Below are 26,974 nucleotides of genomic sequence, written 5' to 3' on the forward strand. Positions count from 1 at the left end.
AGCCGAGCTATATTTTAAAACAAAAGCCGGAAATTTTGGCTAGGAGGTCAAAATTATCAACTCAGAGAATTAAAAAAAAATTGCACGATATTTTATGTCAACCTCTTAATGTAAATAGTTTAACCTTGGCTTCGAAGTATTAAATACTCTACTATCCTGATAACATAGATTACTTTGCTGTAATTTTTATATTATTTAATAAGCATTACAATTATTGTCATTCAAATGCTAAGTTAGCTAGATAAATTGCTATATTAGATGTTTTCTGAGACAACAATATATATAGTAATATGTTATATCTATTAAGTTATGACAAACTAATAGAAGCAAAGCGACATCCTAAATAGTTTTCTCTGCGCGATTTACTTACGGAATTTCATACAATTACTTACTTTATAAAAAATATATTATAATTTAGTCATTATTATTTGATAAATTGTTTTAATATTAATCGGAACTCCAAAATTAAGTCATGGCAAATATAAGCCAGCTCTCTGGCAGCATAATCCTGGAATGATTTACCTCATCGGATAAAATCATCCGCATCTATGCTAACTTAAGAAGAAATTGACGAAAAAGGAAGGAGCTTTACAGTAGGAATTCACGCCAACTGCCAAGAAAATTCCTGATGCAACTCCTGATAACGAAAGGTTGGTGGGAATTTATAGTGGAATGGCTCTGTGTCATATGCTGTGAAATTAAAAGAGGCATCCTTCTCTTGACTTTGAGACATCATATGAAAGTGAGTGATAGATATTTTAGCCTAATATTAATGTTTTAGATTTGAAAAATATTGTGTAGGATATTTGGAGGCATCGTAGTTTAGATTGGTCAGTAGTTTGACTTTTGACCAGATTAAAAATTGTGCACGAGAACAAGAAGAAGAAGCTACAGAACACACCGTACGTATTTATACATAAATAGTGCACGAGTAAGTAAATTTGTAATCGAAAACCCCTCCAAATGGCATTGGTCGTATTACTTGTACTCCCTGGTATCAGAGTGTTGCATCTGCATCCCATCACCATCTTCCAACGCAATAGGCGGCATCACCCTCTTCCAGAACCAATGCTTCCTCCAGAGCAGCACCATCTCCTCGATGGGCACCCCCTTCGTCTCCGGCAAGAAGACGTAGACGAACACGGTCATGACGGTGATCCACCCGGCGAAGAAGAGGAAGATGCCGAACTTGAGGTGGCAGAGGAGGAAGAGGAACGCCTGCGCGATCACGAAGGTGAAGAAGAGGTTGACTGCCACCGTGATGCTTTGCCCTGCGGAACGCGTCTCCAACGGGAAGATCTCGCTCGGCACGGTCCACCCGAGCGGACCCCACGACCACCCAAAGGCGTTGACGAAGAGGCAGATGACCACTACCACGATGATGGAGAACTCCTTGGAGAGCTGCTTGTCGTTGCCGAATTTAACACCTAATATGATGGCCACTATCACCTGTATCGAAGAGCTTAATTTTACGTCAATCGGTTATCTAACATACTATCAGAGCGTTGCAACATTGTATGCTTTTACCTGGCATACGATCATCTGAATTCCCCCGCTAATGAGCAGCTTTCTCCTCCCCAACTTATCGACGGTCGCGATCGAAATGAGTGTCGAGAGAGCGAGCACCGCCCCGGTGAACACCGACGAGTAGAGCGACGCGTTCCCCCCGAACCCCATGCTCTGGAACAACACCGGCGCGTAGAAGAGTATCGAGTTGATCCCGGTCAGTATCTGAAACGTTGGCATGAACACCGCCATCACCAGCTGCGGCCGATTCCTCGGCTCCAGAATGTTCCTAAACGGATGCTCTATGGAGTTGGCTAACTCGCTTGCTTCGATCATGTCTTGGAACTCGGCTTCGACGTCCGTGGTGCCCCTGATCTTTTCCAGGACGCGCCGGCCTTCGTCGACGTGCCCTTGCTCGATAAGGCTGTTGGGCGTCTCGGGGAGGAGGAAGCCGCCGACGGTCATCAGGAAGGCAGGGAAAGCGGCGAGGCCAAGGGAGAGGCGCCAGCCCCACGGATTGATCTTCTCGGTACCGTAGTTGATCATGTTGGCGATGAAGATGCCGAGGGTGGTGGCGAGCTGGAACATCATGTTCAGGGCGCCGCGGAGGTGGGCCGGAGCCATCTCCGAGAGGTAGAGAGGAACAGCCTTCATACGTAGTTCAGTTAAATATATAAAAGATTAAAATTACCATTCTCTAGACAGTTCAAGTCGCCCTACAATTTACCTGATTACCAAAACCTATGCCAACTCCGAGCATGATACGGCCCAAGATCAACATGGTGAGGTTAACAGCGCCAGCGTTAAGGCCAGCTCCGACGAGGAAGCTAATCCCACCGCAGATGATGCTGACACGGCGGCCGTACTTCCTGGTCACCGGAGAGGCCCAGAGAGTTGCGACGAGGCCGGCGAGGTAGAGGGAGGAAGTGAATGCTGCCAGACCCTGGTTGTCATACTTGCAGTAGTTGTTCTGAGTGCCGGAGTTCTTCTTCCGGTAGACCACCGGGAAGAACTTCTTTAGGAATGGATCCATGGACGTCACTCCCCCTGTGGTGTCACATTATATAAAGTTGCAAGTTTACATATGAGCTAAGGTCGGAGGAGGAGAGATAAAAGACATGAGATGCATCCGTGAGAGCAAACTTTTAATATGCCACACCAGGAGATTGCATGCATTAATCTGATGAAATTGGTCAGTATGGTTTTTTTTTTTTCCCTCATGTCGCGAATTTGCATGGGAATAGAAAGTTTCGAGCGATACTTGTGAGACACGAGAGGTATATGCATATCCTGTAGGCAAACTACTGGCGATTAAGTGTAGTGATCATTCTCTTTTTAATTGGCACTTAAGTGCAGAGCTTTCAACATACTTGTTCAGAAGTTGACCTTTTTATGTCATCTTCCTCAAAATGCGAACCGAGCCAATGATGCAAATGACCTCCATCGATTAATTAGATTACTAGATTCCTTAGATTGGATGGACGTAGGTATGCAAACAAAAGGTATTACTCAGGTAAGTGAGTTTCAGATTTATTTACCTCACTATCTGAGTTTTAGTCCACATGAATGCACGTAAGATGATGCATACAAGTCTTAAAAAAATCGTTATCTGAGTAAGTATTTTCATTTAATATAAATCTGTTATACAGATAAAAAACAACTCTTAGCAAAGAAAATTTGCTCAATGAATAAAAATTTATATTACGTCTCTAATTTATTATGCGTATCAAAGATTGCTTATTTTTATTGAACTGAATCGTTATTTCCGAACGAGATTTCTCTTTAATGTATCTACATGGAATCCACATGAACTAAAAATTATCTACGTAAATAAATCTGTAGATCATATATTTGTATATAATATTTAGTGTAGACACCTATGTTAGTCAAAACTCCCTTAGATTGTTGTAAGAATCATTAGCATCAAAGGTAGTTATGCCTTAAATTAACGCCATATAAAACCTTGGCAAGCTGAATACCAACACTAGTAACAAGTTATATTTTATTCTTTATAGTAGTCTCGAACCCAATAGACTATTGGACTGCACAAATGGTTATTTCTTTATAAGTGGGCCACATACTCCTAAATCCAATACTACGGAAAGAGAGGACATATTTTTCTTCATGGCTGCCATTGACTAGTAACGCTAATTTATTCTCTCTTTTTTCTGAGAGAGAGAGAGAGAGTGCAACACTAATTGTCAATTGGGCCTCCCGGACCAAACTTTGAGAAAAGAAAAGAAAAAGAAAATGTCAAATTAAACTACGATATTAAAGATCTGTGTAGTGTTAGCGGAAGAGAAACCCAGCTAATATCGCACATGGAAGCCATGACTATGACCGCGTTCGAACCCTATTCTCTCTTATGAAATCTAGGCAAAAAATAATCTCTACATTGGTAGGTGGTTCATAAACAAAGGGAAGAGATCTACTGAGGCAGCAATTTTTTCCCAAAATGACAAAACTGATCTTTTGAAGAGGTGTTAGAGAGTAAATATAGAAGGCCTTGATAAAATGCAAGATTTAACTACTACTACTATTTAATTAAAGGAAAAAAAGGGGGTAGAATTAAACGAGAGATGAGGAGAAAGACATACCCGAGATACCGATATCGTAGCCGAAGATGGAGCCTCCTATCGCGGCGACGACGCAAGCCATAACCACGAACGGCGTCGCCCTCCCCTTATAATCCGCCGCCCTCTCCTTTGCCACCCCTAATGGCGCTACTCCTCCTCCGGCCATCTCCTCTCTCTCTCTCTCTCTCTCCTCCGCCCAAATTCCCAAATCCAAATCTCAATCCCGCCCCCCCTTCTATCTAGTACCGGAGTTTATATTCACTAGTGGAAGTAGGGAACTGGATAAAATAAATAGATCGACGAGATAAATTATTCTCGGTTGACCCAACTAACCCCGCGTTGGGATAAACTCTCTCTAGCTCGGACATCTCCACGAGGAGCGTGCGTTAAGTAACACGCGAATAGGCGACGCGATGTCGCTGTCCACACCCACGACGGCATGGCATATCGACCAATAATTACCTGGAACTCCCCGGCGCTTACTCTCTCACAAGCTTTTGTATTCCACATTCTTCGAGTTTTTAACCAAACTAGCCTCGAACTAAAACTTTATTTACCAATACACACTGTACTCAAACTTATTATTAAAAACGGTCTATTTTACTATAACTATATGAGATACCTTGAATTTATAAATGTTTTACCTCTAAATTAAAAAAAAAACACTACTAAAATAAGCATTTGTTTATAAAAATAAAATTTTAACTTAAACTACCGAAACACTGACTTAAATGAATTTCTGCAAATAAAATGTTAAAATATTTAATATTTTAGCGTTATATAAAAATGCCGAACTGATAAACGATTCTGTAAAAATATAAAACTTTTATGAATTCAGCATTTTAGTTAGGATTACAGTAAAATAAATTATTTTTTATAATAGTTAAAATATGTTTTGGTGAAAAAAAAAATTAAAATAGGGCTAGTTTGGTCAATCACTCCGCATTCTTCTGCGGATCACTTTTGGAGCCGGGGAGGTTTGGGAGAAGAGTTCGTTCGGTTTTGATTCTATCTCCAAGATCTAATCACAGGGGGTGGGTTTACCACAAAGAATGGAGATTACTTCAGAATAAGGCTCTCCAAAGTATGGGTGGTTGGCGTCCTCTTGTCGTGTTAGTCTCCAGCATGCGTCAGCTTTGAATAGCGTGGACAGATGTGCGGAGAGTAATGTATCCTGTGGTGGGTAATGGGCATTAATATAGGCTTCTCTTATAGATTTTTTTTTTTGCATAAATACTCTTCCATATTTTTTTCATGTGTTCCCTACTACACCCTCCCCCCCTAAAACAATTTTTTTATGAATACCCCTCAAATCGAACTGGCCAATTAAAATTTTTGACTTGAGTATTAATGAAAGAATATTCACGTATTTTTCATTTGCTAAGTTACTAGGATTTTAACTTGTAACTATTAATAAGCTTTTTGCTCGACAAGTGATGCTAATCTGAACAGAGGCCTTAAGCGTCTCTATTATTATTTCCAAGCTCCAACTAATGGGATGATGGACTAATCATCCACCTCAAATTGTCATGAAAATACTCTAGACCTCATTTACTCTGAGTTTAAAAATCTTTTTTGAACTGATTCAATAACTAAACATCTTTTTATCTTCTTTTTTTATATCTAATCAAATTTACTTTCTAAAAAATTAAAACTAAAATATAAAACTAATGGAGCTTAGCTTCAAACCAAATATTAATGGGTCATCTCATTTGTTATGTCCTGGTCTTCATTATTGCGAAAGGAAGGGCGATTTCTTTAGGGGCATGTCAGATTCAAGAATAAGCCATCAGAAATCTCTTTTTAGGAGTCCTTGGAGCACTTTTAACTTCTTTGGTGGGGCCAAGTTGTCCGGCTCGGAATGGACCCATATGATCTCGTGATGCAGCTAACTACACCATGATCTCGGGACATCCATCCAAGCTCGATCTCTACATCCATACTCTTGTCCAACGCCACCGACCCAATTCAGACTCATGCCAAGTTTGAAATAGATATTACCAGCTTAAGATTTTTAGTGAAAATAGTGGCCTCCGAACTCTAGTATTGTCAGCTTGAAGTACATATTAAACAAAGATAGAAGCCCTTTGTTCTTATTATTCTTGCATACAAGTGATAGAATAAAATGAATGTTGCACGACTCTTCCACATCAGAGAACAGAGAAGCAACATGGAGAATCTCAGCGCATTGCTTTTCTTTTCATACTGACTGATTGGCTACATTGACTCGTAATATCTTGTCCTGAACTCAAACCAAACGGGCCCTCGTGTTCCATCAAAAAGCCAAAAAGTCTGACATGGACAGATCAAAGCCAACATGCCATAAGTAATAGCTGATTCGAGGCTGCTCCAGCGAGGCCTGGAAGGCTTAGTCAACACCTCAGTTTCTACTTGGAATATGATAAATACAATGATAGCTGAGCCGCAGTCAAGGTTAGGATAAGCCTCGATGGAAAATAAGTGGTTCTGCTCTTGCATCACTTTGAGTTCACATAAATCTTTGGCCACTAATAATTGCTCCAATCAGCATTCATTTACTAGATTAAAAATACTGACGAAACCAATCAGCCACACCCATAAACTGCTCTCCATTGGTCTCTCATTAATGACATCTGAATTCTTCTGGAAGTCTAAAAGCTGAACATCACAAAGTAGGTCACAACTTGAAGAAAAGAATTATATTCACCAGGACTATGGACAAAAAAGGTTTACCTTAATCCTGACAAATTAAATGTGTGCACTGCTCTCAGGAAAAAAAATGGTAAGCACGAGTGCAAGCAAAAGGAAAAGTAACTGCTGCAAGCCTGCAACCAATATGAGAAATAAATACTTTGAAGGAAACCTATTTAATGTCTCCAGCTGTACTATTCAAGAATGCCTCTTTGAGTAAAACCATTTATGTCATCTGGAGGTCTTTACTTGGAATTCTGCAAACATTAGTCATTTGGAGTCGGTTCATGAGCAAGGATCATACCTAATATTAAAAAATGTGATTCCTATATATGTACTAATAAATGCCCTTGTAGATCAAAAGAATGATAAGGAAAGTAAAATTTTGGTCTCAAGTAGTATGATTCCAGTTTGTGGAATAGTAACCTACCAATAGATAATGAATGGTACTCACCTCTAAACCTTTCTACAATCACCTAATTAGCCAAGTTGTCTGTATCGTGAATCAGAACAAGCCGCATGGATGCAATAGATCGGCAAAACAACAAGACTATTCAGTGTTCTACAAATCAAGAGATCATTATTTCTTCACAAGGCATGAGCTAACAGAGGTTATATACTATGTTATCTAAGCCAAGCAATCAAAATTATCAACCCCAGTGTGAAGAATTCTGTAATACAATATAAAACTGTTAGTATACCAGGCAGAAAGCAACATAAAACATACCAATGCAAGCCATTTTAGGCTGGAATTTCTTGCAGCTTCACGGCAGAACCCAACAGATTGCTGCCACCTTACATGATTAACAATGACCTTGTACACAGATTGATCCCAACTAAAACATCATTGGCAAATTCTCAACTGATTCATCTTCATGGTTTAGCAGTTCTTTCAGGATTTGAATCTTACTATGATGACCATCATGCATTTTCTTCTGAAGATGCAAAGATCCTTCCCTTCTAAGTTAAGCACTTTACAAAGGAAGAAGTAAAAATGAATCGATTAACACACCATTTGACTATCCTAAAAGGGAATGAATGGAAAACCAAAATATCACCTTCCAACTTTCCTTAGGTAGAAGGAAGTCAATAATGGATAGATCATTAAACCACAAACCACTAACTGTAGTAGAATCAAATAAAATTTGTACGACTTCATGTTGAAGCTGTAGTGCGTAAGAGTATATTCTGAATAAGTTCACAATTTCCGATATTGAGTTATCATGCGCCCGGCATTTCAAACCTAGGTATGCCTGGAATCTGTGATGAAGATTCAACTAGCACAATTAGCAACTGTAGAAATCAAATCTAGGCCAAACTAAAGCTATCCAAATAACTTGCCAAAATTTTGATTTTCCCTGATTAGACTCTGCATAGTAAACAGCTTCTGTCATAGGCTAAACAGCTGCATGGGTCCTACTAGCGTGCAGTTTACTGATGTATTCATCAAATGCCCGCATAGTTTCTTGGATCACCTGATTTTCATGGTAAACTGTACAGTTAGTAAAAAATTTGGATTCTATACTAATCCTCTCTGTCTCTCTCATTCAATTAAAGTAAAGATGTCTTCCCTAATCTTTCTCTCTTTTCTTTATTCTTTTTCCCTTTCTTCTGTATTCATCATTTCTCCGTAAATTATCAGATATGTCTGTATTATGAATGATAAAATGATGAGCAGTTAAGCACAAAAATAAAATAACAAACCAAATTCTTACATCTCAACAGCTTCAGCAGGCCTGGCATTGACAAATCTGACAGTAATGGCAAATGGAGTTAAGATTACTTACTAAGATACTAATACTCAAGGGTCCAACTAATGGAAAATGATTTAAAACCTTATCCCGGTAGTGTATATTTAAGCAAGATAAGATTAATACATATCCCTCAGAATGCCTGATATCCACAAGTCAAGAAATCTTGGTTCCTCAACCTCAGCAACATAATTAACGAGGGAGCACCAATCATTCAAGGATTTGAAATGCTAGTTCAGATTACTAAACTTTTCATCACTGGGATAATGTGCCATATCTCTTTTTACCTACATACCTTCTTCTGATATCATCGGTAGGAGCTCGAACTTTTTTTATAAAAATCGTAAGACATACAGCATTTCCAAGTACAACAATTAAAGATTCACATGTAGAAAAGGCAAAAAAGTTTTGCTCCAGCAAAGATCTACATTCCCCAAAAGCTCAATCAAGATGTAATGAAGCTAACCGAAGCCCTACACCTAAAATACTTTCGGTACAGTTTGACTTCTTGAGCAATCTAATAGATCAGGAAATAAAACAGTCAGCAAGGTATCAACAATAGAAGATTGCAACTAACGACATTAACAACCAACAGACAATGAATCAACTACCATCAAAATTAGCAAGAAATATCGAGAAAAGGACAAACCAATCACCAAATTAGCGATGGCAACCCATCGAAAGAAGATTTCCGAGGGACAACTCGACTGAGCGGAGAACCCTAACACTGGAATATATATATATATATATATATATATATATATATATATGCGGGTGCTTTTCGGATCGAGGTGAAACGGGTCGCGTTCTAGTCTTGGCTATCCAATAAGAGACAAGTCCGGCCAATATATTCCAACTCTTCAGTAGAATTTCTGCATGTATTAATACAAATTTTTTAAAAGTCATTTGTTGCGATATGCCGGACAATCAAACCCCACCGCATAAAATCTAGGCTGCATAAGAGTATTCTTTCTAGGTAATTGTTTATCAATCGATTGGGTAAAAATATATCTGTTAAAATTTTTAAAGGTATAATATGAATATGATAAATTTAAAAGATATCACCGTTTCAATAGATAATTATTATTTTTTAAATATATTAGTATTTATTAATAATTATATTATTTTTATAATTCATTAAGTATATATATATATATATATATATATATATATATTCTTAGTTAGGAATAATGTATATATATCATAATAAGAGTACTGATATTTTTTTATAATTAACTTGATAAAGTTTAATTAAATTTTATTTATTTTGATTATGTTTTATTATTTACATATATCTCTTGTTAGTTTAAGATTAATTTAAATTAAATTTAATAATAGATAGAGATAGAGAATCATATTTAAATTGAAGTCTCTCTAAATAATCAAATTTAAATAGTTTAATATTAAAATATATTTCTATAATTAAGGCATAATCACATCTATCATAATTATATCTAAGAGAGAGAAATCTTAACGGAATAAAAAACAACGTGTAACTCAAAAATTAAGCACACATAATTAAATCTTCTTAACTAATATATCATTTCTTTATATTACGTGGTTTTAAAACTGATACCAAGAAACTAGTACCCGGTGTGAAAACTGGCTATTATAGCGATTAGATTTAAATTATACTACAAATTGAAAATTATATAGGATAGAAAATTAGAGTTTGATTGATAGATAATGTATTGCTGAGCAGTATAGAATAATCCTCACTCAATCCCAATTCCATTGGATTTGATAATGGACCATGGTGTGGGGTCGCTATACAAATTAATACTGGTGCATTGTTGTATGCGCTTAAATTAATTACCCTAATAATTCACACATCCAAAGACTCTCATTATATTTGCTTAAATTATATAGCCTATGTGTATTCTCTACTTGGCTGATTGAAACCTTTAGATGCACTATATTATTTTATTGCCACACTGTGAACTAAATCTGCACTCATTTCCCTCCGCATCCTAAGCCATGTGTACTTTTTACATAGAGAAAAATATATATATATATTCAAAGCCTTTGTGGTTAATTGCAAGAGGATCCTGAAAAATTTCAGAGGACAAAACTGAAACTTCTTGAGCTTTTTTACCGACTATCTACTTATGAAGATTTAAAAGTCACTTAGAAATTTTGAGAAGTCTTGACAAACTTTTTTTCTCATATAAATCGCCTTTTCAATTAATGATTTATATGAAAATTGTTGAACTGGAAAAGTATTTTATTTTATTTTCAGACTTTGACAACTTTTGAATAATTCTAAAATTTTAATATAAGTTGATGACCTGGTCAACAATTTATGCTTAAAATTTACTAATTGTGATAGCGATTTTAAAACACATATAGTTTCGTATATAATTTTATGCTTAACTATATTTTGCTCGTCTATATTTTGATCGGTATTACTTTGCCCTATACTATAAAAGCATACAAATACCTCGTATACTTTTGAAAAGCTATAACCCCTTAGACATCGTTAACAGATAATCTAAACTTACATTACTGTCCGTATGTTGTTAGAGAAAAATATTAGGTTTTATTAGCTGACAACTTAAAATTACCTATCTACCTTACCTGCTTCACTTTTTTCACTTTCATCTGAACTATTCCCTCTCAATTTTAAAGGTCTCACGTATCGGAGAAAATCATGTGACGAAGATGCAGAGAGATATAATGTTTTTGGTGTTGCCGTGTTGCTTGTGCTAGAAGTCATGTTGAGAAATGACGAGAAATAAAAAGAAGAAATTTATAGCTTAAGAAAGGAGATAGCTTTCAAAAGAAGAGGGGAAGGTTTTTTTTTTTTTTTTGTAGTTGAGCACAAGGAAGAAGATAAGGGCAAAATTATTCAAAATTATTTTTTTACCTTTATTTTAGTAATTTAGTCCGTATTAAAATAACATATTGTTCGTATGTTTGACATGTGAGTTCTAACTCATGGAAGACTAACAGATTGATTTAATTGTAACTTTTTAAAAGTCTAAAAAAATATTTCATACGGTTTTGGGCAAAATAATACCGGATTAAAGAACATAATGGTAAATATAATTAAAACGAAAATTTATAATTAAAATTAAAACTAAAATTTTAAATATATAATTAAAACTAAAATTTAAAATATAATAAACTCCTAAAAGATAATTTGAGATAGACTTAAATTAGTCAAAAACTCGAACTTCTTAGCACCGGTTCTTTTGTTTTGTTTTTCTTGAATAATACCATTTTTTTTTTGGATCGGTACCACTTATTGTTGTTTACTCACAGTGAAAGGATATATATATATATATATATATATATTTTTTTTTTTTTTGGTTGAGAAAATGAGCTGTGAAACAGCTTATTACATTACCGGGGTTTTGGCAGCCCCAGTAATGTAAAAGTTAAGACGCTGTCCAAATCTTCCATTTACCAGCTAAAAGACTCGGCTTCTACCATTCAGGAAATCACAGGAGGAACTTCCCATTACGACTCTCGCTCCCCTCCTCCATCTCCCATCATCCGATCGAGACCACCACCACCACCATCTCTGGCGCCGAATCCCTCCGTACCATTTACTCCCCTCCGTTGTCTTAATCCTTTATCTTTCCTTTGGATTTGATGTCAAAGAGCTCGAGAGGATCAAAACCTAAGTCCCCGATCTCGATTTCTTGACCGTCTTCGGATCCAATCTGCAGTTCTCGGCCGTGGTGATCTGTAGGTGGTACAAGATGTTTGATTGTGGTTATAGAGCACAGTATATGGACGGGCAGAGAGAGAAGTTTGTCAGGTTTGTTGTTAATCTATATCTCCCGAACTTTTTGTTACTGATTTATACATATCTTTTTGTAGAATTTATCTAAATTTCGTTTTTTATTTGGTTCTCTTTCTTAAAGAGATTGCTGTGCATAATCGATATAGTGCACTGGTCACATGAATGTGTCAACATTGCGATAGATCTTTCATTCTATTGCTTTCGTTACAGTTTGATTTATTTAAATATTTTAGTTCAGGTTTACAGAAAACATTTATATTATATGAGATATATGTCGAGGGAACTATACGTCTTCTGCAATTACGTACAACTGGAAGTTAAGTGGAGCGGTCAGGTTTATTCTGCCAAATAGGTTATCTTTTGTTCTAATATGGAAAGGTGTTTTGAAAAGTTAATTATCCTTTGTTTTCAGTAAGTGGTTCCACTAGTGGCACTATGTTTCACTAAAATGAATGAATTATAATGGTTTCAATCATCTTTGTTTTCATTACTCTTACCCTTGCATTAGGCAAGCAAGTGAAACTTGCACTAGTTTTCCTAAGGATAAAAATAGTTATTCCAGTTACTTTTGGTTCCAAGCAAACTGAGCCCTATATATTCTTCATTTCCCCCCTCATCCTTGTTTCATCAGCAGAAGGAGCCTTTCAGAAAACAAGATAAAGGCATCCAATTGCATGGGGCTTTTATCGATGTGGGCTTTGGGAAGTGCAAGATGCTCCCCCTATAAAGCTATAACGCAGAGATACTGCTTTTACAACCTAGCCTTACCCTCTTCCAATTTGTCTCATCCCTGTTTCATTATCTCAAAGCTTTTAGAAAATTTGGCATATGCTGTCTGAAATATAAATAAAAGATAATTATCACATCTCCTTAACTTCTTTCCTTGTCCCATTTATCTTTCATATGTTTCTATGGTTCTTCCTAGGCAAATTTGATTTTTTTTCCTGCAGTCCTTCCAAATAAAATTGACAATAGATCAATTATATTTTCTGAACCATCACATTTTAAATTTGAAGCTTGACGAATTCAACAATGAAATGCTATGCTGCTTAATTCTTCCAGTAAAGCTTGGATGTTCTCTAAAGAACACTCTCTTTGTCTTCAAGTATTCTTATGAGTTATGGTAGAACTCCCCATGAGAAATAAGTTTCCTTTACCAGCAAGGTTCTACTTATATGATTAAAAGGGGAGACAGTGAAATTGAGAAAGCCATTGCTATAGAGTGTATATTTGATGTTTTCCCTTTGTGAATCAGTTAATTGGATTATTGGCCAATGGAAAGTTTGCAGTGGTAGAGTTGCCATGAATATGGAGGCCCAGCTGGCAGGAGAAAACCTGCTTCACTGTTTTGCTATTTAGGCCATTGCTATCGTACCTTAATAGGTTTACATGATCTTGAAGAACACTTAGACTATTAAGGAATATTGCAACATCAAAGCGGAGAAACTTCTGTCACGACCCAAATTCGGAATTATTACTGATCATATACCCCAGTAAACTTAAGATACATGAAGGCTTGATAGATAAAATTTTTTATCCATAATAATAAGAATTCAATATGAACTACCAACTCTAAATCAATAATAATAAACTCCAAAGGTAATAATATAATTCGAATATATGACTATTAATGTCTCACTAAATAAACTAAAATAACAAATAGTTTTAGAAACATATATAACTAATACAACTGCACGTGGAAGGTCAAATCCTAAGTAGAGGTAGAGTTTCAGTGCATCACACTCAGTTGCCAGCTAACCAATGCCTGAAATGTTAGGGGTAGAGGACGGATTTTACTGGTCAACAACTATAATTCGGTTAGTGGAATCTACTAAAAAACTAAATAAGTTCAAAATTCATAAGCATGATCTTAAAATAATTTCAGGGCTCAAATATATAGTAAACAAATAAAACTAAGTATGCTCATAAAAATAATAATTAAACACAAAGGATAATAGTGTGAATCATAAATAATAACATGCTTATTATTTTAATATGCTGAATTTTCCAATATTAAATAAATGTCATATGTTTTATTTGAGTCTGTGCTCTGTGAATCCATATCAACTAGAAGTCACATCAAAATGATGCTTGAATTTTTTTCTGGTAGGTGATTTGATTAGAGTCATTGAGAGGTGTTACTATGCTCTCTTTCCCCTAAGGGTCATTATGATCACTATATGATAAACGTATCCTATCTCTTTCACTAATTATTGAAAGAGATTAACATCACCATCAAGGGTCTTTTGATATAGCTTAAGACTGTTTTTAAGCTTCATCAGAGTCAACTAATAAAGTCACTATAGTGATATAAAATAGAATTGTTTTAGATATTCACGTAGACTTGAGTCACTACAGAAAGTCACAGAGCGATCTATGTTGTGATTGTTCTCTAAGTCATACAAATTACAAATTAAGTTTTCCATCAGTTACTCAGTCAATATAATTGTTATTTACATGAAGAATAGCAATGCACTAAATTATATATTTTGCATAGAAATAACATGATAATATTTCACAAAGACAACATTATATATAAGCACGGAGAATACATGACAGTGTAAAATACCAAAAACCAAGACGAATATTATGTGAGTGAACCCACTTATTTGAGTCTAATTGAAATGACTGAAATATCTAGTCCAAGTGCAAAGCAAAATCGTCACCTTTAATAATAAATAAATAATATATTTTAATCTATTCATAACTTTGATTTCTGAATTTTAAAACTAATTTAATTACTAAATTGAGCTAAATCAAGCTCAAAGAGTTGGGCTGAGTTATGATTGGCCCACAACTCACTCAATATAATTAAATAGGTAGGGCCCAAGGCCCAAACCCAATCGGTGTAGCCTACCCCACAGCCCACTAAGATAACGAATTTAGGTTGCCTGCGCAACTTGAATTTGGACCTGAAATCTAAACCCAAAAGCTAAAATGAAACCCGACATCAACAACACCAATCAAGAGCATCAACAGCACGAGTCCTCCCATACAAGTCCAGATTAGTGAAGTGACAACCTGAAGCTGTCGGTCGACGAATTTTGCCGACAAAGCCACAGACTCCTAAAAATGAAGGTACATTGTATTTATTCTATTAAATCCAAATTAAATATGTAATGTGGGGGAGAACTCATCGGTGGGTCGTGGAGTGGTCTTTGATTGCTCCGGCGAGGCTCCTTTGGTTGGATTTGAAGACGCGCTCCAACGGAAGGAGGAAGAGGGTGATGGCAGCGTGGGGAGAGAGAAATAGGGTTAGGTTTTTTTTTCCTAAAGGTAAGTTTTAAATTTTTATTTTTACTAGGAAACCCACCTAGTGGACTGAGAACCCTGCGGCCACACCTTTTGTCGTGTAATGATGAGGGAGAGAGAAGGAGGTGCAGGTGCCCTTCAAATTTTTTTTCTCTTTCTGGTTATTACACCTTGTTTCTCATGTATAAATAGTAAATACAGAATGTCTGGAAGTTGAAAGTCAATTGCAATTTTATAAAACACTTTCCCTTTATAATTAGACCTGTCTTGGTTGAACTTCAGTGTCAAATTCTATGCTCATTGGAACTTGGAGCATCTTATGCTGTTGGAATTTTACAAAGTTTTTTGATGTTAGAGTAACATGGGACTGAATTTTGCTGTACATTTACTATGTGTTTGTTTTGTAGGTTGGAGGAGTCAAGTCCTAGGCTGTCCTTATCTTCTGATACGGGACGAATGAACAAGTGCAAATTTGACATATTGGGATCTGATTCTAGATCAGTTAATTTGTTAAAGCCTTTCAGGATAGGAATGAAACGGGGTTCTGCAATGCTCAGATCACTTGGCTCTTCTCTTCCGTTTGGTGCTTCTGAGGCAGTTTTTCCTGAAGATCTTAAGGCTTCTAAGAAGAAAATATTGGATCCACAAGATAAATTCCTTTTAAGAATGAATAGGCTTTTCGTCATATCTTGTATTCTCGCTGTAGCAGTGGATCCACTCTTCTTTTATCTTCCTGTAGTCGATAATGGATCAAATTGCATTGGGATAGACCAGAAGCTAGCTATAGCATCAACCATAGTGCGGTCAATAATTGATTTGTTCTATGTTGTTCATATGGTTTTTCAATTTCGCACTGCCTACATTGCTCCGTCATCTCGGGTTTTTGGTAGAGGTGAACTTGTAATTGACCCGACACAGATTGCTAGGAGGTACTTGACAAGCTTCTTCATCATGGATTTTCTTGCAGTGCTACCACTTCCGCAGGTTTGAAGAAGTCTCCCTTTTACTAATTTTTGATTTTGTACGTTTATTCTGGCATCTTTTATATTGGAAAGATTTTGTTTGAGGGCTTACATTATAAGCTCTATGATGCAATCCAACAAACTAATTGAACTTCAAATGCTATATCAATAGAAGAAGGAAAACATTGTATTGGTATGAGGACATTGTCGTGAGTGCTGTAGACTGTTGGGCAAAATATACGCTCTGCTCATTTCTTGTTTGCGACTATATCATGACAAATCGTTTTTCTGCACTCTGGATGTCAGCATCAACTGCTCAATTAACCCAGCTGAGGTTCTTTGAACATAGCTGGACCCAATTATGCTTTGGTTCATTAATTTTGATTTGGTTGTGTTTAATTTCCTTAATTTTGGTCTAGTTAGATCTCTTACTTTAGCTAACTAATAGTTTGGGTAAACCTAAGATGTAAAGTTGTTCGCATCGAGTCAAATTATGAATTAAATTGGCCTTCGGGCAAGGTTCTCTTTCAGTTGTATTAAGAATCATCAAACTGATATGTATAAATAAAAATCTTTCAGGGAACAGGGGAATTAAGTATGTCTTCTTCTCAGATGCTCACTTTTGGCTTTAAAAGCAATTAGCAAGCGCAACATTGATTTTATTTGAAATGTTTTTGTGTACCAAAAAAATACAAGTATCTTACAGATACCAGCATCCCTTTTTGTGACTTTGAAGTAACTTCAACTTTTGCCTTCCTAGAAGAAAGAGCAATGTTCTACCAACGTTAACTCTTAAGTATTCTTATTTTGTTCTTTAAGTGCAGTTTCTTTAGACCTCAGTTAACATATAAAAAGGAAACGACAGAGAGCTAATTATGTTAAACATTCCATTTACCTTATTGTGTCAGATTTAATAGCACCTTCTCACTAAGTCTGCATATTCAGAATCATTGTGTGTCAAACATAATATCACCTTTTAATATTTGTTTGTTCTGAATCTGCTACATTTTCTTAGTTCTATTTAATTTGAATCATCATTTGCAGATTGTGATTTGGAAATTTCTTCAAAGTTCAGAAGCTTCAGATGTATTGGCTACAAAAAACGCATTGCTTTTGATTATCATTCTTCAGTATTTCCCAAGATTCTTCCGGATATTTCCCTTAACTTCAGACTTGAAAAGGACAGCTGGTGTCTTTGTTGAGACTGCTTGGGCTGGTGCTGCATACTATCTGCTATGGTTTATGCTAGCTGGTCATGTGAGTACTACATTGTCTAGTCTATCATTCAGTGACCAGCATCTTTATTTGAACAGACCTCACCATAAAAATTCCCATAAAATTTCTTCCAACTTTTATGCATTAGAAATAAGAAATGATGATGTAGAATGCATCTTTTCTGTGGTTTCTTTTTCTCTTTTGGAAACTAAATTTCACTTGGCTCTGGTTCACAATTTGTTTTCGACTAAATAATGCATACTAAATATCCTAACTTGTGTTCTTAAATAAGGAACATGTCAATGGTTCCTTAAATTCATGAACTTAACATAGTGACAGGTAAGATAGTTTTTATACCCACAAACTGCATGTCCTGATTCCCAACAGGCATATCCTCTTGTCAGCAGTCTCGGAAGCCATTAAATGAAAGCGACAAAGGGTGAATTGTTGAGAGTAATGCTATCATACTAGGTGGATGCTTTAGCTGACCATGAAGCAACATCATATGTTTGACCATTATGATACAAAGAGTTGTTCACCATTCGAACCATTGATTGATGAATTGCATGCATTAAGAAACCTCTATAGGGCAGCTAAACTTTATTTGTTTCTAAGGTCAGAGAGCAATATTAGGACATTGGTTATAGATATCTATAATAATTCCATATGGGTGTTCTTGAAGGCCTATGATTTGTGATTATTGCATATAGTAGAATTGTTGATCATCTTTCTTAATCAGTGGATGGAATTATTATCAAGTAGATGGCCTTTGGTACTGTCTAATCGTTCATTTTTTTCCTGGTCAGTTTTTCTTTACGTGGCATCTTTTGATGCTACGATCCTCGTAGTGCAAGTAACTCAACTCTCTCTCGCTATCTGCAATTCTCTATATAGATATTTTGTCTTAATTTTTATTATTGTTATTTCTATTATCTTTTTGTAGAATGTTGGCTCTTTCTGGTACTTGTTGTCTGTTGAGCGTGAAGATGATTGCTGGCATTTAGCTTGTAAAAACCATACAGGATGTGTTGACAATTACTTGTATTGTGGCAATCATCATCTTGATGGTTATGACATATGGCACAATGACAGCCACAAGGTTCTCAATGATAAATGTTCTGCGGATGGTGACAATCCGCCATTCAATTTTGGTATATATGCTCAGGCCCTGACATCTGGGATAATTGCATCCAGAAAGTTTATTTCCAAACTCTTCTTTTGCTTCTGGTGGGGACTGCAAAACCTAAGGTAATCCCTTTGTTCTTACTGACAGAGAAATAAATATGTTTCTTTCCATTTCAGAATTCATATCTTATTGTATTCTTTCATCTGTTCCCATAAAATAAGGCCTGAAGAATGGCTGCTGATTGCTGCTTTAATGCATGTGATTATCTTCAGGCCTTCAGCTCAGGATAGTCCTAAAGTTGCATTACCCTACTGAGCAGCAAATATACCATATATGATTGAATTTTAAAATCAGAGATCTCTCTCATAAATAACTCGATAGCCTGCACAGGAAATCATGGATTGCCATGTAATCTTGTGAACATTAGTAACACTTGAATTACTTTTTCTTTGCTTATGAACAATGCTTGATTTGTCGTAAACTTGTAATCCATGCTTATTGAGCTCTTGTTTTGGGCCTAAGAAGTCAAACCAAACCTCTATGTTGTGTCCAGCCCTCTTCTTGGTGCATGATAATCATACAGCCACCTACAGCTGAATCCTGGATAATTTGCAATCAACCAGGAAGTGCGGGGTGCAAACAGCACTCGAGTTCTCATAGATGTAGTTCACTTGGCATATCTCATCCTCCTCTGCCTTTTAGACTCTATATATGCACACACGTGGGCACACACACATACACATGTGTGCGAGTGTGTGTGTCATTGTCTATGTGTGTGTACATCTATATTTACAAATATTCTTCCTGAGGTGTTACAATTGATTTACTATGATGTATTAAACTATTCCGTCCCTTCCATAAAGAAACCATTTTTACTCTCGGGAGTCTATAGTCTATTTTGTGTAGTCCTCTGGGCTTATGTCGGAGTAATGATGTCTTTAAGACCATTTGCTGAACAGTTCATAATTCATTTTGGAGGTTACTTTTGTCATTACGCCTTTTTTTGCCCCTTTTAGTGGCTGTAAGGTTGTTATCATCATGTCAAAAAAAGAATGAAATGCACTAAAGGCAGCCACTTTGAGAATGTTCTATGACAGAAATGTTTGCTTCTCTCAGTGGTAGCAGAGGGTTGAAAATGAGGTGGCTACTGAGAATAAATCTGTCATGACATGACTAAACGCTAGGCTCTTTACATGTGTTAGTGAAAATAGAATGGGTAAAACCAGGAACTTCTGCGGATTTCCATGGGGAATATATTAAAGGGATGCCAGATTCCATCAGAGAGATGAATTCAAGTTTTAGGCAATATTTGGAAGCCTCGGTTGCGAGCTCTTCAAAAGTCAAGGCTGAACTAATTTGTTCTAGAAGAGAGCTAAGATAGCCATTGAATACACCTACAAATAGGTTCTCAAGTGGACAAACTCTTGAATAATGATTTATAGTTTTGTGCACATGCTCATTTAGCTGCGTCAGTATCTATCATCAGCAGAAACAATTTTAAGAAAATGAAATGTTCATGATGACAAAAAGATTTCAATGTCTTGCTGTACTTCAGAGATTGTGTATAACTTTTGTATTCTATGCAACAGCACACTTGGCCAAGGCCTTCAAACAACTACATATCCTGGGGAGGTGATCTTTTCAATCACAATAGCTGTTCTTGGTCTTATTCTCTTTGCCCTCCTTATTGGAAACATGCAGGTAGGATACCATCTCATTTTCCTCCCCATCTATTATCATATAATCAACTTAATATTATCGATATGGCAGCCCTGGAACTTTTAGTACATTTTCTTGTCTGACAATCAGCGTGCTATTGCTGCAGACCTATCTTCAGTCATTAACAATACGGCTCGAAGAGATGAGAGTTAGGAAGCGTGACTCTGAGCAGTGGATGCATCATCGCTTGTTGCCACCAGAGCTTAGACAACGAGTTAGGCGGTATGAACAGTACAAATGGTTGGAGACACGAGGAGTGGATGAAGAAAGCTTGGTTCAGAGCCTTCCCAAGGACCTCAGGAGGGACATCAAACGCCATCTCTGTTTAGAGTCGGTGAAGAGGGTAAGCCACAGTTATTTCAATGTTCTATATTGGCTACTGTTCTGGTTTTGTCCTATAATCCTTTATGCTCTTTTTCCTTGTCTCTAGGTCCCTCTGTTTGAGAACATGGATGAGCGATTGCTAGATGCAATATGTGAGCGGTTGAAACCTAGTCTGTACACAGAAGATTCTTATATACTGAGGGAAGGTGATCCTGTAGATGAGATGCTTTTCATCATCCGAGGTTGTTTGGAGAGTATAACCACTGATGGTGGCAGAAGCGGATTCTTCAACCGAGGTTTACTGAAAGAGGGAGATTTTTGTGGAGAGGAGTTGCTAACCTGGGCACTGGATCCAAAGTCTAGTCCTAATTTTCCAACTTCCACTAGGACAGTAAAAGCTTTGAAGGAAGTGGAAGCTTTTGCATTAGTAGCTGATGAACTGAAGTTTGTCGCTAGTCAATTCAGACGGCTTCATAGTAGACAGGTTCAACACACTTTCCGCTTTTACTCGCAACAGTGGAGGACATGGGCCGCCTCCTTTATTCAAGCAGCATGGCGACGCTATTCCAAGAGGAAATTGGCAGAACTCCGGCGTAAGGAAGAAGAGGTACTCCATGCCCACAGTGTTAGTGGCCACTCTAGCCTTGGAGCAGCCATATATGCATCTCGATTTGCTGCTAATGCCCTCCGAGGAGTCCATAGACTCCGCGATAGGAGGAGTGCTAGGGAGATATTGAAATTACAAAAGCCTCCTGAACCTGATTTCACTGCAGGCGATGCTGATTGATTTAGTCTGCAATAACTTCAGCCAAAGAATGACTGAGATGCATCTGTTCTGTGGCCAGACCTATCTGTTTCTGTAAATCCATGTAGTATAAGAAAGTTGGAGAAGCTCCTCCATGTAACATGGTGTTAAAATCTGACAGTTGGTCATTACTGAGTATGTATGTAGTGCTAGCTTGTTAATACGACATTATGATGGCATTCTTTTAGAACTGAGGGACGCTATGAGGGTGTTTAAACAAACTGACTAGTATTATCCAGTTAACGCAAAGAAAGATATTGGGATTACAGATGGTTAGCAGTTGATGTGTGTGTGTGTGTGCGTCGTTTGGTTGTGGAGTAAACTATGCTTATTTTTCAAACTTGCATAAGAAAATTTATACCAATTTAGACTACTTAGATGTTTGGTTGCATAAGAAGTATCCGTTCTGTGACGCGAGGGACGGGACGTCATTGCGAGAAAGAATGCCAACTGAACCTTGGCCAGCCGGCTCTAGACGCGGCGTCAGAGTCGGTCAACCACATCTTGTTCCTGAGCTGCCCCTCTACTTTCGCTTGCTTTGGTTTGGTCTCATCACCCCTCTCAACCTTCCGGGTCTCCCGCCCTCCCTCACCTCTTTACTTGTCGGAGTGACATTGATCTCCATCCCCAAGGGGGGCTGAGAAAGGTCTTGCACTTCCTGCTCCTTTGGTGGCTTTTCTGTAACTCAAAAATCTTCACCTCGTAGGTGCTAATTTACACAGGCTTCCACCTCTCTCTCTCTCTCTCTCTCTCACCTGTGGAGGTGAAGATCCTTGAGGTCTTCCAAGGAGTGGTCTGAAGAAGCACTCAAAAGGGTTCGCCTTGCTTACATCAAGGAAACTCTTTTTGCAGGCTGCAGACAAATAATGCATAAGCTTGCGCTTTTATAAGCAAAAAAAATGTTATTGTACCAGAAGTCCTGTTTCACAGCGAAAAGAGAAATTTTGATGACAAAATTGCATGCCAATATGGACGCAAAGCAACTTGATTAAGTAGAATCCTTCAAATGTGATGGAGGAAACCATTCGAAGAAAACATTTAGAACCTTATAAATGCATTGAAAGATATTTCCTAAGGCCACTGGATACAAACTGCATTAGAGACAGGCCCATAAATTACTGATTAATAACAGAGTAAATGCAAAAAAAATTGAGGAAAGAAAAAAAAAAGGCTGATGAGTTGATTCTAGCACACAGTAGCTGCTCAACATACAGGAAACAGAAGTTCTACTTAGCTATAACCAATAAAGAATCCTAGGAGCTCCCATGCGGTATTATTAATTCTGGAGAATATCAAAATAAAGCAGCTGGAGATAGGAACCGAAATTTAATGATAACATTCTCCATTTGTTCAAGGAATCCTCAAAATATGCCTTTGGTAGGGGTGATGCTCCTTGCCATTAGAGTACCTCAATCTAATTTCACTGATGAGAAGAGGTAATGAATGAACCAGAACGAAGAAATGAATCCAACTGTGCCAGTAGCAAGCATGATGGCAGTGACCATGAAGAGCGAGTAACCGAGATACAAGGTAGCAGAGACAGGCCCGCTTAAGCTCTTAAGATCAAAGACGAGATAGTTCACCGAGTACAGGAAGATGTAAATAGCAACTGATCCTGATGAGAAGAATGATTTCCACCACCACTTCCAGTCCTCCACACAAAGATGCATGTAAGTGAGGACCAGAGAGACTTCCGCGCACACAACAACGAGAAGTATCAAGACAATGAAAAGAAAACCAAACACGTAGTAAACACGGCCCATCCAGATGCTTGACATTATGAAGAAGAGCTCAATGAAAAGAGTGCCAAAGGGTAGTGTCCCAGCTCCAAGAACTAACAACCAAGAGGGGTATTTTTGTGGAGGGATCTCACGAGGAATCTGGTTTGTCCGAACAGGGTACTCGATGTGAGGTGCCTTGGCACCAAGAAATCCACCAACAAGTGTAAGAGGGACTGAGATGCAAAACCAAAGCAGGATCAGGATAATGAACAAGGATATAGGGATGGCACCAGTGCTGTGGCTACCCCATAATAGGAAATTTAGCGTGGTCAAAATCAGAAAGGCAATGCCAGGAAAGAAACAAGCGACACGCCATGAAACTGACACCCATCCAGAGTGATCTCCAGACTTAATTGTCTTCCACATCCTAACAGCGACATATCCAGCTGCAATTCCAAGAACCAGATAGAAGAACAGCATTCCAGTGATAAGAGTTCCCCTTGACGCTGGAGACATAAATCCAAGTGCTGCAAACAAAATGGTCACCACCCCCATACCGAGAATCTGAATACCATCCCCCACCATAACACAAAGCAGCAATGGATGGTCTGGAGCCCTGAACACATCACTGACAACAAGCTTCCATCCAGAAAGCTCCTCATTCATCTGTGCCTGAGCCTCCTTGTCAAACTCTTCATACCGAGTTAGATCCCTTCGCACAGTTCTCAACAAGATCACCAAAACAATTCCCGCAAGGAACGCGATAACCATGAGGGAATTGAGTATAGAAAACCAGTGAACCTTCGCTCCCTCCATCTTCAAGTAAGCATCCCATCGAGAAGGCCACTTGATATCACTCTCGACAAATGAAACCTCATAAGTGAACACAACAGGCTGGTTCTCCTTAATGGCCATGCCCACCATCGTTGGATCACACTGTATCTTCGCTGGGTACTTATTATACATCTTTAAGCTCTTGATGGACTCAGAATCATGCTGAAAGCTACAAGGGACGACCTCGAACCCGACAACCATCCAACCAGGTGTTCCGGCTCCAGACTTATCCAAGGTTGGTATTACATCTGCGGCATCACCGGTACCCATCACCCTGGCCACATTGGTCTCCTCATACTTGTGCACCAAAACGGTGAACTTTAGATGATTGAACACATAATATGCATCCCCAACCTTCACACCAACCGGATAACCCGTCCACCGGAGAAAGTAATCATCTTTCTTCGTGTAGCGGATTGCCGGGAGGTTATCCAATATCAGATTCACCTGATACATCTCGTCAATCCTCTTCTTCATAAGATTGAAATCTTGGGGGGTCAGGGGATCAGATCGGCAAAGGAGGATATCAGATTCGTTGGTGTACATCTTGAATCGGTAAGGGGAGTTCTCGATACGGTCACCCATGAGGAGCTCGCCAAGGTTCTCGGCGCTGTCCTTGACACCTTCCTCGGGCTTGCAGAAGGGGAGGGAATAGTAGCTAAAGGGCATCTCTGTGTCAATGGAGGTAAGGGAGTTTACCTTCACGGATAAGGCGTCTCTAACCTGGTACTTGTGGGGATAGCTTCCGGGCAGGTAAAACCCATCTCCGGAGTGGAGAACAAGGGAAACGACCAAGGCCCAGATGGCCAATCTCGAGAAAGGTCCCATTTTAGCACCGGAATCAGCTAGATCTAAACAAATGCAGATTGGAAACAGATCAAAAAGTTGAGATCTGTAGGCTTTGGGTGGGTTGAGTTCTTAGATCTATAGCAATGAAAGATTAGGAAAGGTAAAATTGAATCAAGCAAGGAGTTAAAAGAACGCACCTTTGGCTTCCGGGGAGCGCCTTCGATTGGAAAACTTCGGCAGAAATAGGGTGCGGAAAAGAGTTTGGATCTAAGAAGGAGCGTGGAAACGAATGCAGTGAGGACACGACTCTTATACCCCGGGCTTGAGTTGGGAAACGCCTAATACCACCGACACTGCCTTATTACTATGATCTATTCTAGAAATTCCCCAAATATTCTTAGAGGAATACGATTAGGGGAACTATATTTTACCCACAGGTTATGTCTAAATTATATTTAAATTATTACTTTTTTTCTTCTGATATTTAATTAATTTATAAATCGATTGGTATTATTTTTAAATACATTGAAAATTTTATCTAATTATGTATAATTTTATTTCTAATAAATATCTTTAAATTAGACATATTTATTAGTCAAATAATAAAAAAATATTATCGTTTTAATTTAAATATAATTATAAAAGAATAAAGTGATATAAAATTATAAGTAAGTGAATTAAATTTAGACCTAATCACAGAGATAAAATATAATTTCTCTCATATCCATTCAAATATGTTAATTATCCATATAAATTAAGGAACAAATTTATTGTGCCCAATTAATTAGTTTTGACAAAATTGTTTGGTATGTGAGGCCAGGTAGGTGTTAATTTCTTTTAAGGAAAGTAAATGGGCAACAATTTATTAAATCGCAATCTGATACATAAATCCGAACTTTTAACATAAGCCTTACATATGATTACAATAATAAACTAGCTATAATGAAAGAACAAAATAATAAATTCTAGGGCACATAAAAGAAATAACATTAAAACGCGCTAAGAATTCATAAGAATAAAATGTCTAAAATTAGTCGAGATGAGTCCATCGCAGTACAATAGTGGAAGACACAGCCTCATAAATCCTCAAAATGCTAGAGAAGCGAGATTCCTAATCTATACGTGCAACCTGAAAGAAAGAATCAGCGACACTTTGTTTACGAGCTACAAAGGTCATGAAAAATTCTAAATTGCCTCCAACACAACTCGATGCTAACCCATAGCTAGCACCATGCACAATTATTGACATCACTGCAGCGCAAACTGTCACGATAAGACAAGCGAGGGCTAGAGAGGGAAAGAGTCGAGCAAGACAAGTGGTTATGTATTTATAGTAGTGAAGGAAGAAGATGGGTGAGAGTGAAGAACATAGGAGGAAAGTAAGGGCAAATATGTCGATGGCAAGAGCAACTTGAAGAGAAAGTAGTTAAAGAGGAGGTCGGCAATGGTAAATATAATTAAAGAACTAATAAAGAGGGAGAAAAAGCAGGGACAAAACAAATTCGACATAATTCAAGGGATGCCTCAAAAAAGATGACGAGAAAAAGAGCAGGGACAAGACAAATTCAACCAGAAAGAGATGAAGAAAGAGAAAATTCTTTTAGGAGGGATAAAATCCCTCTTCTCCGGCTACTTGGCTAGGAGAGGGGGCAGGACGCCGGCGATGATAAGTAAGATCGTCGTACCGAGCAGAAAAGAAAACTAAAACTAAGCTGCTAGGAAATATTCATAATACGAAAAAAAATAAAAAAGATGGTGCCATTTGGCTTTCCAATCATGACCATGCAAATTGCAACATGCACTTCCACCAAAGCCATCTATATTCTTGTAATCCGGAATTTTGTACCTCACTGCATATTAAACTAAATCAAATTAATACATCCTATATGAACGGATCACTCGGTGCATCGCATCGTGATCAGGCCGCTGGGCGATCCAAGATAGCAACCATAATTTGGACTTTTTTAATAAAA

At 37.6% G+C, this 26,974-nt stretch overlaps 3 protein-coding genes and 1 long non-coding RNA gene across 9 annotated transcripts; 1 reads left to right on the forward strand and 3 right to left on the reverse strand.

Moving 5' to 3' along the window:
- Nucleotides 1-818: 818 nt before the first annotated feature.
- LOC140787070 (sugar transport protein 7-like) lies at nucleotides 819-4,590 on the reverse strand. The gene is made up of 4 exons (XM_073135826.1): nucleotides 4,104-4,590; nucleotides 2,234-2,553; nucleotides 1,528-2,154; nucleotides 819-1,449 (listed from the first exon to the last, which is right to left on the reverse strand). The coding sequence occupies exons 1-4, from the start codon at nucleotides 4,246-4,248 to the stop codon at nucleotides 979-981; spliced, it is 1,563 nt and encodes a 520-aa protein (XP_072991927.1). The 5' UTR covers nucleotides 4,249-4,590; the 3' UTR covers nucleotides 819-978.
- Nucleotides 4,591-6,093: 1,503 nt separating this feature from the next.
- On the reverse strand, nucleotides 6,094-9,229 carry LOC140780575 (uncharacterized). 6 transcript variants are annotated; one of them, XR_012107536.1, is made up of 3 exons: nucleotides 9,160-9,229; nucleotides 6,795-9,020; nucleotides 6,094-6,719 (listed from the first exon to the last, which is right to left on the reverse strand). It is a non-coding gene; the product is annotated as an uncharacterized lncRNA (long non-coding RNA). The 6 variants fall into 6 exon arrangements; XR_012107539.1 differs by having other exon boundaries at nucleotides 6,795-8,227; nucleotides 8,468-9,223; XR_012107538.1 differs by having other exon boundaries at nucleotides 6,795-8,012; nucleotides 8,094-9,223.
- A 2,644-nt stretch (nucleotides 9,230-11,873) lies between these two features.
- LOC140795574 (probable cyclic nucleotide-gated ion channel 6) lies at nucleotides 11,874-21,925 on the forward strand. The gene is made up of 7 exons (XM_073148247.1): nucleotides 11,874-12,269; nucleotides 15,914-16,490; nucleotides 17,513-17,725; nucleotides 18,627-18,931; nucleotides 20,399-20,510; nucleotides 20,635-20,871; nucleotides 20,959-21,925. The coding sequence occupies exons 1-7, from the start codon at nucleotides 12,211-12,213 to the stop codon at nucleotides 21,637-21,639; spliced, it is 2,184 nt and encodes a 727-aa protein (XP_073004348.1). The 5' UTR covers nucleotides 11,874-12,210; the 3' UTR covers nucleotides 21,640-21,925.
- Nucleotides 21,926-22,694: 769 nt separating this feature from the next.
- Nucleotides 22,695-25,332, reverse strand: LOC140802515 (transmembrane 9 superfamily member 11). Its single transcript, XM_073158052.1, has 2 exons — nucleotides 25,199-25,332; nucleotides 22,695-25,063 (listed from the first exon to the last, which is right to left on the reverse strand). The coding sequence occupies exon 2, from the start codon at nucleotides 25,038-25,040 to the stop codon at nucleotides 23,067-23,069; it is 1,974 nt and encodes a 657-aa protein (XP_073014153.1). The 5' UTR covers nucleotides 25,041-25,063; nucleotides 25,199-25,332; the 3' UTR covers nucleotides 22,695-23,066.
- Nucleotides 25,333-26,974: the final 1,642 nt, after the last annotated feature.

The sequence above is a fragment of the Typha latifolia genome, chromosome 1, assembly GCF_019914945.1.
Source record: "Typha latifolia isolate L0001 chromosome 1, TyphaL0001v2, whole genome shotgun sequence".
Taxonomy (NCBI): domain Eukaryota; kingdom Viridiplantae; phylum Streptophyta; class Magnoliopsida; order Poales; family Typhaceae; genus Typha; species Typha latifolia.

Coding starts and splice junctions, on each gene's coding strand:
- LOC140787070 (XM_073135826.1), bottom strand. CDS start 4,248: ATGGCCGGAGGAGGAGTAGCGCCATTAGGGGTGGCAAAGGAGAGGGCG. Junction 2,554..4,103: donor CTACGATATCGGTATCTCGG/GTATGTCTTTCT, acceptor GTGACACCACAG/GGGGAGTGACGTCCATGGAT. Junction 1,450..1,527: donor TTCAGATGATCGTATGCCAG/GTAAAAGCATAC, acceptor TCTTCGATACAG/GTGATAGTGGCCATCATATT.
- LOC140795574 (XM_073148247.1), top strand. CDS start 12,211: ATGTTTGATTGTGGTTATAGAGCACAGTATATGGACGGGCAGAGAGAG. Junction 12,270..15,913: donor CAGAGAGAGAAGTTTGTCAG/GTTTGTTGTTAA, acceptor TTTGTTTTGTAG/GTTGGAGGAGTCAAGTCCTA. Junction 20,511..20,634: donor TCCTTATTGGAAACATGCAG/GTAGGATACCAT, acceptor CTATTGCTGCAG/ACCTATCTTCAGTCATTAAC.
- LOC140802515 (XM_073158052.1), bottom strand. CDS start 25,040: ATGGGACCTTTCTCGAGATTGGCCATCTGGGCCTTGGTCGTTTCCCTT.